The following is a 14,915-nucleotide window of genomic DNA, read 5'->3' on the forward strand; positions in this document are numbered from 1 at the left end:
ATATATATATATATATATATATATATATATATATATATATATATATATATATATATATATATATATATATATATATATAAATAAAACATTAAGTCCAGTTACCAGCATGACACTAAACAGGTAGTAGTAACGGCGACTTTTTACTTAAGTACATGAGTAACTCGAGTAAAGGAGTGTAGTCACTACTTCTACTTTTACTGGAGTCTTTTAAAAAAATGAGTACTTCTGTAGATGCATATTTACGAATATGCAGAAGGATTGTGTGTACTTTTGCCACCTCTGGGCACCACCACACTCACTAATGCATAAAATATGCATCTACATGTAATTGAGAGCATTATTAAAGACTGCTTATGTGTTAGCAACATTCTAATTTATTATAAGCAACAAAAGCTGATAAAACCTGTGCACCATGGTCCCATATTCATATAACATTTAAGGCTAACTGTAGCTCTTAAAGGTATAGTTCACCCAAAAATGAAAATTGTGCTATTTCCTCACCGTCAATTTGTTCCAAAACTGTATGAATTTCTTTCTTCTGTTTAACACAAAAGATGATATCTTGAAAAATAACACAATTTTAATTTTTTTGGGTGAACTATACTTTTCAATTTTCCTCCTTGATAGGTGACGTCAGATCAGGTCACAGGCCACGGAAGCCCCAATGGTCCAAAAATGTTAGTGATTCGCAATCGCAACCACAGTCTGTGTTCGCAACACAGACGGGGTGAATTTATGAATGAAAGTTCTGTCACAAAACGATATTGTTACGTATCCTCACGCTTTTTAAGTGGGTATACGGAAATCCTTGGCCTTTCCTAGTGGGTACGGCGTATACCTGCGTATCACGTAGACTACACCACTGGGCACGCAGATTGATTTTCTGAGCCCTTTTCCTCAACCTACACAGTTCTTTCAGGGATGGCAGGGGGACACCAATAATCCTTTCAGATGTCCGAACCATTCGATGCAGTCTTCTGGTGTCTGATTTTGTAGCTAAGACAAACCAGACAGTTATTGATGTGCACGGATATTACTCGATGATGGCTGAGTAGAACTGTTTCAGAAGCTCCTGTGGCAGCTAAAACTTTCTCAACTTTCTCACTTTCTCACATCAGTCCCTGATTTATCCAGGAGTTGCTGGATGTAATGCAGTCCCAAGTTTCCTGCATCATCTATGGACCTGTTTGATCGATAAGCAAACTGCAGGGGGTCCAGTAAGGGTGCAGTGAAGCAAACAGGGACTTCACACAGCTCCAGTGATCTGTTGAAGATCTGTGTGAAGATGGGGGCCAGCTGGTCAGCACAGGTTTTCAGACTGGCTGGTGTCACACCGTCTGGGCCTGGTGCCTTTCTTTTTTTGTTCTTTCTAAAGACCTCGTGCACATCATTTTCACTGATCGGCAGCATAGAAGAGTGGGAGAATGGGGTTACTGGTTGTGTAAAGAGATGGACAGAAAGAGTGTGGGGTTTCATATCTACAATAAATCTCAATCAGCAAATTCCACAGTGCTGGGGGATGGTGTCTTGTAGTTGCTGATGGCTTTCAGACCTTTCCAGACTGAAGATGAGTCGTTAGAAGTGAACTTATCCTCCAGCTATTTGGTGTAGCTCTTCTTAGCCGCTCTAATCTCCTTATTCAGAGTGTTCCTGGCCTGATTGTACAAGACCCTGTCTCCATTTCCATAGGCATCCTCTTTGGCCTGACAAAGGTGTCTCAGATTTTCTGTAAACCATGGCTTATCATAACAAAATCAACCTGACTTTGATTAAACCTTTTCGCATCAAATATTTTCCATAAATGCAGACAGATATGTCTCAGTGGAAGTATAAATCAGCCTTAACACACTCTCTTTGTTGCAAGGTTGGATGTGGAGTCATGTGTGTGAGAGCAGCAAAGACACTAAATAGTGTGGTACATGAGTGCTTCAGGACTGGGGCTGGAAACCAGATGATAAAGTATTGTGGGAGCAAACCGAGCGAAATGTCTGTAACTTTACATGTAACCTATTTGTCCACTTAACTCTATTCTGTCACTCACTCACTCACTCACTCACTCACTCACTCACTCACTCACTCACTCACTCACTCACTCATTTACTGAATCACTCACTAACTCACTCACTCACTCATTTACTGAATCACTCACTCACTCACTCACTCACTCACTCACTCACTCACTCACTCACTCACTCACTCACTCACTCACTCATTTACTGAATCACTCACTCACTCACTCACTCACTCACTCACTCACTCACTCACTCACTCACTCACTCACTCACTCACTCACTCACTCACTTGCTGAATCATTTACTCACTCAAACACCACTCAGTCGTCCTCACCCAAGCTTAGCAAGGTGAAGATTCTCCACAAGGGGGAGCCCTTTACACTCCAATGCCCTTTCTCTAATGATACTAAAACAATTTTTTTAATAATTATTGGTGATTGTAAGACTTTATGCATGATTTTTACATATTATATTAAGATTATTCTTAAAACATAAGGTTGTTGTTCTTCTCTGACTTGTCTTTTTTTCCCAGTTAAATCATTAAGTTCAGTAATATATCAGAAATGATCATGTAAAAAAAATTCTACCCTCTCCTCACACATTACATGTCACAAGCATCCAGTAGCTTCTATTCAGAAACAATTCAGCACAATTCGACAAACCTATACATTTAACATAAATTGCAAATACGTATATAAATATGATGTAAAGACACTTTTATTGGCTTCTCCATGCACATGTAATGATGACCACTAGATGGCGACCGAGTCATTTATGGTGATGTAACTGAGGTTATCGCTTGGTCTGGTGTGAAGTGTAATCTGTTAAGAGACTTTCCATTTTCTTCTCAAACACAAACCATCCTGCAGTAATAAAAGATGACTGCTGCTGCAACAACAACAACAACAACAACAACAACCATTACAACACGTATGTTGGACTTGGTGAGAATAGTGATGTAAACCTAACTGCAGCCCAATAACTTATTATTATTATTATTATTATTATTATTATTATTATTATTATTATTATTATTATTATTATTATTATTATTATGTCCACATGCTAATAATTTGATTATTCTAATAATAATGATTTGTGTTACATTTTTACATTGTGTGAAAGCATTTCACATTTAAATATTTGACATATTTACTTTATCATGCTTTGTAGTTTATGGAGCTGATGGTGCTTTGTAGTCATCTGTGTTGATTCCTGCCCCACCATCCTAAGCCTGTGTCACTGGCGTCTGCTTTCCTGCTCTGTTTGTGTGCTAGAGCCAAATCTGTGTCTGGGACAAATTTGCTGAAAATGAGCTGCTAAGTTTTTTTGGATATCTGTGCTGCATTAAAAATTTCATTACAGTTTGAAATGATACAGTACATGTCTGGGGTTACATTCTGAGAAATGCGGAATGATTGAAAATGAGTGATGTGTGGAGTAGATGAGGTCGTCCTGTCTACATAGATCACCATCAGAGTGCAGCTTTGTTTGAAATGTTTATAGTGTGCTTTTTAAAATGGAATGTGTGATGACTCAAGAAAAAACATGAACACGTGCAGATTATGAGCCCATTTACTGTATAAGCAGCATGAACTCTATAATTCACTGGTTTTCTTAACAAAAACAGCTGCGAAGTGTGTTTTCTACATAGGGTTGTAGCCTGAAGGTAAGAGGAACTGTTTGAAATGAAAAAAATAAGAAACCTGCTTGACTACTTGCCTTTTTATTCCAGGTTTCTTTCTCTAATGCCTTTGTTTTTTTTTTTCTAATAGGATCTTGTACAAGTTCTATTCTATTTAAATACAACACCTTTTAATGACCTTAAGCATTTGCAAAGGTTAAGGAGATGTTTTTTCTCTAAAATGAGTAAATTGCACTTGTAATTGTACATGATACATAATGACTAATATGACTAAATCAACATTATTATTATTATTATTATTATTATTATTATTATTAATAATAATAATAATAATACATAACTACATGAGCTGTATAAAAATAACTATAGCTCTATAAATTAGAATGACTGCAAGTAAATGATAAACTATACGTCCATGACACAAAGTTTTTTGGGTTTTATGTTGTTTTTGTAGCACTACGGATTTCACCATGTACTGCGTCAGCTGTTAAAAGCTTCTTGACTTGAAAGGGACATAAACATGCATTAACCCATCCAGTATTATATTTATTTAATTACATTTAATGTACTTTTTACAAGTACAGAAAAAAGTACAATAATAACATAACAACATTAATAACAAATTGTTGGCAAATACATTCAATATGTTTTTGTTCAGTAAGTTTAGTGAATATATAATTTAAATGTACATTTATAATGAGGTAATTAAGTCTGAAAAAAGCTAATTAAAGATTTCCTCCATAACCTGAATTTTAATTCTTAATTACTATAATGAATATTGGTATATTTATACAAATATATAGTATTAATTATTATTAATTTTAATTACTAATTAATATAATTATTATTAATTCTATAGATGGAGAAAATGTCACTTTACTTTGGTAAATTTTTACTCCTGTTATTTAATTTACTTAGTTGTTTTCAAACTGGATTTCTTCTTCTAAAGTCACTGCAGCACAGACATCTTCTATAAGGCTGGCTGAAAGGCTTCGGCTGACAGAGTGCCATCTTATATTCCATCTCAATTACATACAGTTGTGCCAAAGCCAACATTTTCCACAGTTCCATGAAATGTGGGTGAACAACTGCTATCACTGAAACAAGGAAACAGTCTACGCCCTAACCTACCGCATCCTGTCGGCCGAGCGTGGAACCGAATCTGAAATAAAGGCCTGTTATTGCACTGTCCTAATGCGCACTGTAAAACATACAGTTTTGTTGGCCTTTTCCCTGGACACAGACGTTATATAATTGGTGTAAGCTCTACTGCCAGACATCTTGATTTGACCTTGTACTCGCCTGTCTGAAATGTTACACTGGGTTGGAACCTTTACTGGACTGTGTTTGTTATACAATTTGGATATTGAATATATAAACAGTAGAACTGAGGAAGCATTATTATAGATGAATACAGACACTGTATTATCATTATATTCATTATAATACATTTGAGCCATGTTTTTAAGAAACAGAAACAGAAACCTCATTCAAAATGATTGCTACTCTTGGGGAAAAGTCTGCCCCATTTAAGAAAAAAAAGTTATTAAGAGAAAATAAAGATCCAGTGATTTATTAGCTTTGTGTTTTGAAAAGAGAACTGCAAAGATGCCGTTATGCAGATCAGAGGATTTGAAAAGTGTTTTTTAATGGCAGTGGACAACAGGCTCATAGCATCATATGGAACCAAGCAAGCCAGGAAAAACTTCTCATTACAGGCTAAACATTTTTGGGCAATGATAAATAGCCATCACAGTTATAGTTGGCTTGCCAAAGGCACCTTACGGTTGGATTGGAGGGAAACTCTGCAGCCATTACAGGCCAAGCGCTACTGATTGCTCTTTAATTGTCCATAGTTGCTATTAAGTGTCTGCAGGATCCACATGTGTGACAATGGTGGCGCCTGAGCATTGATCAGTGATGATTACATAGCAGGGAGCACTATTAGCAGCTATTCAAAAGAAGCGAATCACACAGGGAAACTTATGGTCGCTGCTCCATTAGGTTTACAGTTTCCTTTTTTGACCGGGACACAATCTCTTAAAAATGATCCTGACAAGAAATGGTGTATGGAAAAAAGAACTCTGGTGCGAAATGTTTTGCATGGCAGGTTGTGTGAGAGCGATTTCTCCGCTATAAATCACTCGGGTGTTAAATGTGAACTTTTTTTCACTAATCCAGGGCTTTTCCAGTAGAGCTGTCTCAGGTGGACAATCAGCCAGACCTACAACCTCTTCAACACGCTAAAGATCTGGCGGCTTTGCTTTTGCTGCTTGTGGTGTTTAACAGGGCGTAAAAAGGGGCACACGGGTGGGCTGGATTAAACCAGAAGAGCTGTTGGACTGTCATCAGGTTCCCGATGGTGAACTCCTGAACTCGCTTAGCCTTCGCATTTTTTATCAGGCATGCCACTCTTGGGGAGGTCACTCAGGGGTCAGCAGGCTTTCACACGTCTAGCTGCTAACGAGTGTTGGAAACTAGAGAGAGATGCGAGTAGACGTTGGAGGCCACCATGAGGGAGGGGTGGATTAGTGGAGTTCAACACACAGGGATGCTAGCACAAAAGCTGTTGTGGCATTCATGCGAGGCATAAATGGATGCAGACAAGATCTCTCTTAGAACCATTTCCAAGAAATCCAGGAACAAAGCCTGATATGTTACATTGATGTAAGAAAGCGACATCAGACACAGGTTTATAACAGATCTCATTTCACTTTTAATGAGGAGAGTCAAGTTGGGCTTTTTTCCGGCATTTTTAGAAAATAAACTGATAACAATATTACAAATAATGAAATTGTTACATCATTCACAGGGTTACAGTCAAATGTACATTTTATACATCAAAAACAGGACCTCCCATGTGTGTCACAGTGGTGAGGGTGGACAGCGCTCTGCCTGTCACAGGGAGAATTGTCCCCTATCCTGCATGCAGAATCAGAGCTGAGACACAGGGAAGCTCCATCACAGCCATACTGCAGTATTGCCATCCAGACACCAGAGGGCACAGTTATGCTACGAGCAGCAGCTCCACATTTAGGAGCCATTTTCTCTCCTGAACGCTTTGGACCATATTTGGAGGACGCGGGCCACACCAGAAGGAGCCAGGGACATCTTGTGTTTACATTCACTGCTCATTGTAACACGGAGACAAAATGGTCTTTCGGTTCCATTTTACAACTGGCACACAGTTGGTGAATGGTTCTACAGAAAACGAAAGCATATGCCGTTCACAGCTTGCTGTCGCTCTCAGCTTTTAGCAAAAGGCCTTATAAACTGAGCGGAGTGCCACGGCAGTCATGATTAAACTTGCCAGTGGTGAGAGAGGAGAATTGTTGGCGGTTAAGATGTATACACAGCACAACTGTCACCACCTAAATGACTCTGTTAGTTATTTTAATCACTGCTCAGTGACATGTGGTGCTTGAGTGTTTATACACATACCATCCAGTTGAGCACATGATATCTTGTCGATCAACTTCTGAGTTCTTAGCCTGACTAGCGTGACATGACAAATAACCTAAAAATTCCACCGTCGGTATGTTATGGTTTTGCGGTGAGACAATCCAATGAAATGGCCTATACGAGTCGCTTACTCGCTCTGCATAATATTCTTTCACACTTACAATCGCATCTTATTTATTACGACTTTGAAGTTTACACAGCATTCTGGTAAATAAAGGGACGGACAGAATATGAAACAGAAAGATGGATGAAGCGGTCGGACTCCTGCTGAGATCTAACATCAGTCTAGTAGTTACTGTAAAAACACACCGGGAGGAAAAAAAATCTGTACCATTAGGATTCAATGTGCCTGGGTAAATAGTGAGTCTGTTTTTAGAGCATAAGGATTGTTTGTAAAGAGTTTTTAAAGAGAATACAGGGTTACGGACACTTCTGCTGATTAATGGGTTTAGAAAAAAAAAATTAATGATGTGAAAATGAAGAGCAGAGCCAATACTGTATAAGTTACAAAATGGAAGCATCTGATGTAAAAAGACTTAATATTAGAGAAGAGTGCTGTCACATTGTGCCTGAGGACAGTGTCTGGCTTAAAGAGCACAAATTATTTCGTGGGTACAAAGTGGTTTAAGCCTCACATAAGGTGTACCTTTACACCCACATACACGTACTGTACATACACACTGTCTAACACAGTTATACTTAATAACCTGCTAGAAAGGAAAAACAAAACAAAAACAAAACCCGAACCTGTATGTAATGATATCAGAATCCTTCAGTGATGTGTGGTGATATTTATAACCACAAAGAGCATCACCATGTTGTGAGACATTTGCACTGATGTCAAGTGAAATCGTATTAAATATACAGAAATGATCTCATCTTTCGCATTTAGGAGATTATGATAAAGCACATTTAAATAGGAATCTTATTTCTAGACATTTAAAGCTTTAAATGGACTTGAGCTCTTGGCAGACTTTATTTTTTTTAAATAAATAACTGTAATGAGCAAGTAATATTACAATAATCCTTACAAAACCCTTTTAATATTTTACTTTTACTTGTAAAAAAAAAACATGTAACACTTTCCACGTCTGAAGACTATTAATTAATGAATTAATCAGGAGAGTTAATTTAAAAAATATATATATATTTTTTAGAAAAGTCTATAGAAATGTCTGCCAAAAACACAAGTCAATTTGAGGCTTCTAATGAGTTCAAATGTCTGCAAACATGATTACTAAGCTTAAACTTTTTTTCTTTTTTATTGTTGCCTGATAATGAGAAATATTAGATGACCTTCTCTTACTCATCTACATATGTTCACCTTTATACTTGTTCAGGGAGTCTTCCTAATTTTCTTCAAACAGCTTAATTCTATTCAAATGAACATAAACTCTAAGCCCCTGAAAGTGTGACTCTCGAAAAGTCTTTAAATGTCGTTTCACTTCATTTCGAATGCAGTGCATTTATTTAAGAAGAGCAACCAGGGCTGAATAAACGCTGCATTACTTTTCAGATGCAGAAGTGGTATTTATACTACAGCAGGTAAACACATTGCACTTCCACTGTAATACAACAGCAAGCAGTCATCTGATAACCATCTCCCTCTCAGTTTCACTGTGCAACAGAAATTCAAACATAATGCAGTCACTCGTCCTTCAAATGCAAATCGGGAGTTGGTATGCAAACGGAGACGAGAGAAAGAAAGAATGGGTGCTATTCTGAGGAAGACTGAGGTGCCATTAATTATTGGAGTGCTGGAGCAGGTGTTAAGGGTTTTGCAAAAGTGTGGCATCAGTGAAGAATTTCAGAAAGTTCAGAATCTGTTTCTCTATCCACCAGCCCATTAAATAGTCACGCTGATTCATGGAACCGCTGTGGGCAAAATCCTGATAGTCACATATTAAATAAATAATAAGCTATTCTTGAGGGAAAAAAGCCACCTAGATAGACAAAAGAAATGATGAAAACAGTAAAATGGGATTGATCAAAGAGGGATGGGGAATTAATCCTGAGAGTTATGCCTACTGGAGATAAAATGGGCATCAACACACACGCACGCACGCACGCACGCATGCACACACGCACACACGCACACACACACACACACACACACACGTGTATTAGATGCCCATTTTAACTCTACATGTGTATATGTGTGTGTGTGTGTGTGTGTATACAGCATGATGCCACTAGAGATAAACAGACATTCCTATGGAAGAATTCATGTAATGGGAACAAATGAAGATGCACAGCAGAAGCAGCACTGATGCATCTGTGGTCAGAAAATCGGCGCCAGATGAGTACTGTGCTGGATTAATCCGTTCACATCACGCCACTCTGAAGCATAGAACCAGCCAACGGAGCTTATGTGAACTGAAGTGTGGTCGAAGTGACTAGCTGCGCTGTACCGAGGGGTTTTAAATGTATTAAAGATGTACGTCAACCCTGAGGTTATGAAGCGGAGGAAGTCTCTGGTGAGCTGAGCTAGACAAAGTGTAATTGAGCACTGTTAACCACAAGTGACCTCCATGCCAGGACACACACACCGCACACACACATCATGTAGCACAGCCGGAGGTGGCTATGGTTTTCGTGTCTGTTCAGTATCAGCCACACTGCTCACTATGACCATTCTAAAGGATGAATCCCACAGTCCCCATCATCTCTCTCTAATAGAAAAAAAAGGCCCAGATTAAACAGCTCTTGATTCATTTTCAACAACAAAATTCTGTACACTAAAATCCAACACATATTTCTTACATGGATATTTACATGTTTTTTTTTTTTTGTTTTTTTTTTAATGTTTAATGATCTTCATGTTGGTAACAAGGCAGACATCTTGAGTACCATTGGAGACCCACTGTTTTGGGGATGTGAATGAGTAAAAAAAAAACATTTAAAAGGGAGAACTCATCCTCTCCTGTTCTCCTGCCACTTGCTAAGTGTGCTAACAGTACCAGTTTATAATAGTAATGCCACGGCCACTGGAACCATTATAACACTACGCTCATGTTCACAGTACCGCCCCAATGGAAAACACCATCTGATACTGAAAAGGACCCCCTAGTTTGATAGTTTAATTCTATGCTGAACCTACAAAAAATGAAACTGTGTAAAAAAAAAATCAACACCTATGTTTATTCAGGGTCATTCTATGTAAAATGTAAATTAATAATAATAATAATAATAATAATAATAATAATAATAATGGGGGAAAAAACACCCAAAGCCTTTATCTCTACATATTTGAAGGGAATCAATATATGATGTGTCATGTAGTAAATTATTAAATTCCACAACAAACATTTGATTTAAAATAGGGGGAAACTATGAACAATCATATTAACCCCATCATTGCCTGAATGAAGACAGTCACACACTTGGTGACTACATTGACGATGTCAAGTGCATCTGATATGTACAGAAGGACCTACGAGCTATGAGGTAGGACAGAACGATGTCCTATTTGGCAGGTTATGATGTCTGTAATAAGAAAAAAAAATGGTCTTTTTCCCATGGTGACTGGAAGCAGAGGAAATCTTCACTACAAAGTCCACACAGTCAACGAGATTACTATTTAGGAGAGATTACTTTTTTTTTTTTTTTTTTTGTATTTGCTTTGGGTGTTTCAAACAGCTAAATGATACAAGTGTCTTTATTTTCCTTCATGGCAATAACGGCAGTCAAGAGGAAGTTTCCATTTCATGGTGTTTATCTCTGTTTCTCTGCCTTTTTAATCATGGCACAGGAATTATAGTTCCATGTTTTTTTTTTCCACTTGTAGCCTCTGAGCTGGTAGTCAATATTCCTACTGAATGATTTCCACAATAAAATAGAATAATAGAGCACATTGCGTGATGATGTACCTTTGTTTTCGGTGTATTTTGCCCTTTTAAAGGGTAGCCTTTCAGTGAAATCCATCTACAATTTTAAACGTATCTATATATCATATAGATCCTTTCTGTTCATGTAGCTTTTTTCCTTTACAAAATCTTTAGAAAAAAATCATTAAAAAGAACATAGATGACAAAAAAAATAAAATTAAATGAATAATCGTTATGAAGTAAGAGCAAGAGCAAGAAGATGGGCATGCTCTTGTTTGGTGAAAATTCCTCCTTGCTCCTTGTTTTGGCAGTTGTGACAACTGATGGATGGGGCAGAAGTGTTGTTGATGATTTCCTTGGAAAAAATGGTGGCCTAAAGGGAAAAATCAGGTTCAGCACACATCCACCACCATCTGTCCACTTGTCCCTCCTGCCTCCGTGTGCAGGATCAGGCCAGAAGGTCAAACCTCCACCGACTGGATCTGGTTCATTTGCGCCCTCATCATCTGCACGCTGTTGAGGATCTTCTTTTGGTGACCCGCAAGAATCACTCCCACCCTGAGGATGTCCCTGCAGAGCACACGCAAACATACAGATCAGCAAAGATATCAGGAAAACATGTAGTGCTTCTACACAGACCACCAGCCCCATGCCAAAATAAACACAGCATTTCAGTTCAAAATGAAATGGACTCCTTCCAAACATGATTTCCATCGGCTGCTGTGAGATAACTTTAAAACAACGCCATGTCTTTGTTTTTGTTGGGATGTGTGTCTGGTTTGTGCAGGTATCAAAGCCAGTGATTTAAGGAGAAGGGAATCTGACAGATGATCATTGTGGCTCATATTTCTTGTAGGGACTTGAATTAGAAATGCTGGGAACAATGAAGTTTTTAAAGCAAATATTTACTAAACAACTCTGAAAGCAGGGTTTATTTAGAGGCAGTACATTCATCTCATGACAACCATGATTAGAAAGATGAATTCCAGATTCCCAGAATATATTTACATGTCATCATGAACGATGTCAGACAAAACAACAGAAGTATTATTCATCTTAAAAATCATCCGAACTCTAAACCAAATGGGGGTAACAATGAAAAAACAAAGATGTCTGCTAACCTTGGGGTTTCTAGTATACCTGAATGTTTTCACCTGCATCTCTCTCCCTCTCTCTTACTTTCTCACACACACACACACACACACACACACACACACACACACACACACACACACACACACACACACACACACACACACACACACACACACACACACACACACACACACACAGAGTCTTCTCCAGACATGCATCCCTGTGGCGTAATATGTTACAGAGCAAAGTTTCCACATGGCCAAGAATTAAATCTTTTCATCAACACATTGTAATCTGTATTAAAATAATTGACATACTTCTAACCAGTCCTTGTAACAGACTGAGCAAAGATTTGTACATGCACAATAATGGTAAAGTTGATGGTGTTGATGTTGGCCATGGAAATAAGTTCCAAAATCTCCAGAAATCTTCTTTCACTTGAGCCATGCAGCCAAAAGTAAGTGAGACTGAAGGCCATGTGGAGATTTACATGGGTCTCTCTCTCTCTCTCTCTCTCTCTCTCTCTCTCTCTCTCTCTCTCTCTATATATATATATATATATATATATATATATATATATATATATATATATATATATATATATATATATATATATATTACTTTCAACACCACTTACTCCATTGTCATCTGTGAGACCAGATCGAAGCTGGTGAAGTCAGCGTTGGCGAAGTTGTCCTTGTACTGTCCCATCTTGATAGCATCCAGCCAGTCGTCCACGTTTCTGAAGCTGGAGAAGTCAGGCATGCTGCGGTCCAGCAAGGGCAAGTGTACACTGCACATGACAGACAGTAGACATACATTGTGTTATTGTATTTATGCTGCACTCTATCTGCTTTGCTTTTCTGTATAAACATTACTCATAAAAAAACAGTTAATAATGTTGACGCAGATCAGAGAACTGCTTCACAATCACTTTTTGTTTGTACTTTTGCAACAGAATAAGCCCAACTCTTGAACATAAATATTTTTGTTTCTTTTTATTAAGCCAGAAGTGAAAAGAAAGACATTTTGTTCTATAGAGACTTTTTAAGAATCTATTTGTTAAATATGGTTTGAAAGGCTAAAGGTTGAGAACTGCTGTAACTGGTGCAAGGTCACACACTCAAAGGTCTCTCATATAAATATATTATATATCTTGTGCTGTATATGTGGGCTCAGACGTGAATATGTACATAAATATCCACTCCCTAGGCTTTAGACTAGGTCAGAAGTGGTGGCTATACATAGGACTGAGGGCAGCATTCCCAAAAATAATTTCAGATCATTTAAAACATTATATGGCATATTTCTCTTTCACAGGATGTCATTTCACATCCAGCACAGACACTTACACCAACATCTTAGTCTCTTTTGTGTCTGTACAAATGGTGGCAAACGTTTTATATCACGCTGTAGCTTTTTTCTCATCCATAAGCCTTTACACCGTGAGTATATCTAACTCTGCACTGGCTCAATCTTGTTCTACATTCATGTCTTATATGCAAATGATCACCGATGGTCTTACCCTGAAGAAAGAGGTGTCATGGCCTTCAGCATGTTGGGGTTACGAATCATCTTGTCCAGGTTGTTAACAATCTGGCTGAATTTGGGACGATTATTGCGGTCCTTCTGCCAGCAATCAAGCATGAGCTGGTGTAGGGCACTGGGGCAGTCCATAGGTGGAGGCAGCCTGTAGTCTTGCTCAATAGCATTGATCACCTGAAGAGAGAAAGAAAGATGTCCTGAGACCTTAGCAGATGTCTAAAGATCTTGGCTTTAGGTGTGAAGGAGAACATAGCACATACTATGTAGTGGTCTAGTACTGGTATTCATGTATAATAATCACATTATCCAAAAAGTTTCATATGAAAAAATCCAGAGCACAACTCTTGTCCAAAGTCTTGTTAAAAACATTTCATGCAACACTCAAGTTATATCCACTCAAACAACTACCCAGTTTTACGCATCTGTGGCCAATCTTGTGTTTGCTTCCTACAGTTTAGGCATAAACCTCTAAAACACCCAGGCAGTGGCTAAAGTGGAACTGCACTCAATTATGTGTGTGTGTGTGTGTGTGTGTGTGTGTGTGTGTGTGTGTGTGTGTGTGTGTGTGTGTGTGTGTGTGTGTGTGTGTGTGTGTGTGTGTGCGCGTGTGCGCGTGAGGTCAGCAGGTTAAGTGCGGTCAAGGGAGTGTACAGCGTTTTTGTGCGGCTATATAATATAATGCAGGAGGACAAATGTGGACATTTAATGATGATTTGTGGGCTTTTACTGAACCTAAGTGGATACTAGGCTGTGTCTGCTGTTCTGAAACAAAAATATTACAAACTTTATACCTCTTTGTTGGTTTTTCTTTGTCTTTGTTTATAGACTTAAGTGAAAGCATACATTTTCTCAACATACTTTTCATTTGATCCACTTTCTCGTAGTGTTCTAACACAGTCTCGTTCTATTTTTTCCACCCCAAAGAGACCATGAGTCTTAGCCATAAGTAGGAGTAAAAAAAAAAGAATGATTATTATAATAATTATATAATGTCCTGCTTACAGATCATGGATTACTGTAAATTGATGTTACATCCCCTCAAAAATGTTCTGAAGTGTTCGGAAAATGAGTAGTACTTACTGTATTTTGTCAAGCAAACTATAATTATGGGTGAACATGACCTACTGTTTCAATTTTAATTAGATACTAGATATTTACTGCTAACATCACATCCTTTAAAACAGCCTTCTTTAAACACTAATAAATACTTGGAGAAGCATATACATTAGAGATAAAATGCCTGTTTACGCACAGTTTCTGATTTCAAGGACCATTGTACCAAGATAAATAAAATAGTAAAACAAATGTAAGGAACTCAAATCACTGGGG

At 38.0% G+C, this 14,915-nt stretch overlaps 1 protein-coding gene across 5 annotated transcripts in view; it reads right to left on the reverse strand.

The window, feature by feature from the left end:
* Positions 1–6,349: 6,349 nt before the first annotated feature.
* Positions 6,350–14,915, reverse strand: part of ephb2b (eph receptor B2b) — a 138,423-nt gene continuing 129,857 nt past the window's right edge. For all 5 annotated transcript variants that reach the window (XM_027165513.2, XM_027165512.2, XM_027165508.2 and 2 more), the window contains 3 exons: positions 13,567–13,760; positions 12,679–12,834; positions 6,350–11,516 (listed from right to left, as the gene is read on the reverse strand). In XM_027165513.2, coding sequence (XP_027021314.1) covers positions 11,408–11,516; positions 12,679–12,834; positions 13,567–13,760 — 459 coding nt within the window. In that variant the 3' untranslated portion in view covers positions 6,350–11,407. The remainder of the gene's footprint in view (positions 11,517–12,678; positions 12,835–13,566; positions 13,761–14,915) is intronic.

Source organism: Tachysurus fulvidraco, chromosome 2, assembly GCF_022655615.1.
Source record: "Tachysurus fulvidraco isolate hzauxx_2018 chromosome 2, HZAU_PFXX_2.0, whole genome shotgun sequence".
Lineage (NCBI taxonomy): Eukaryota > Metazoa > Chordata > Actinopteri > Siluriformes > Bagridae > Tachysurus > Tachysurus fulvidraco.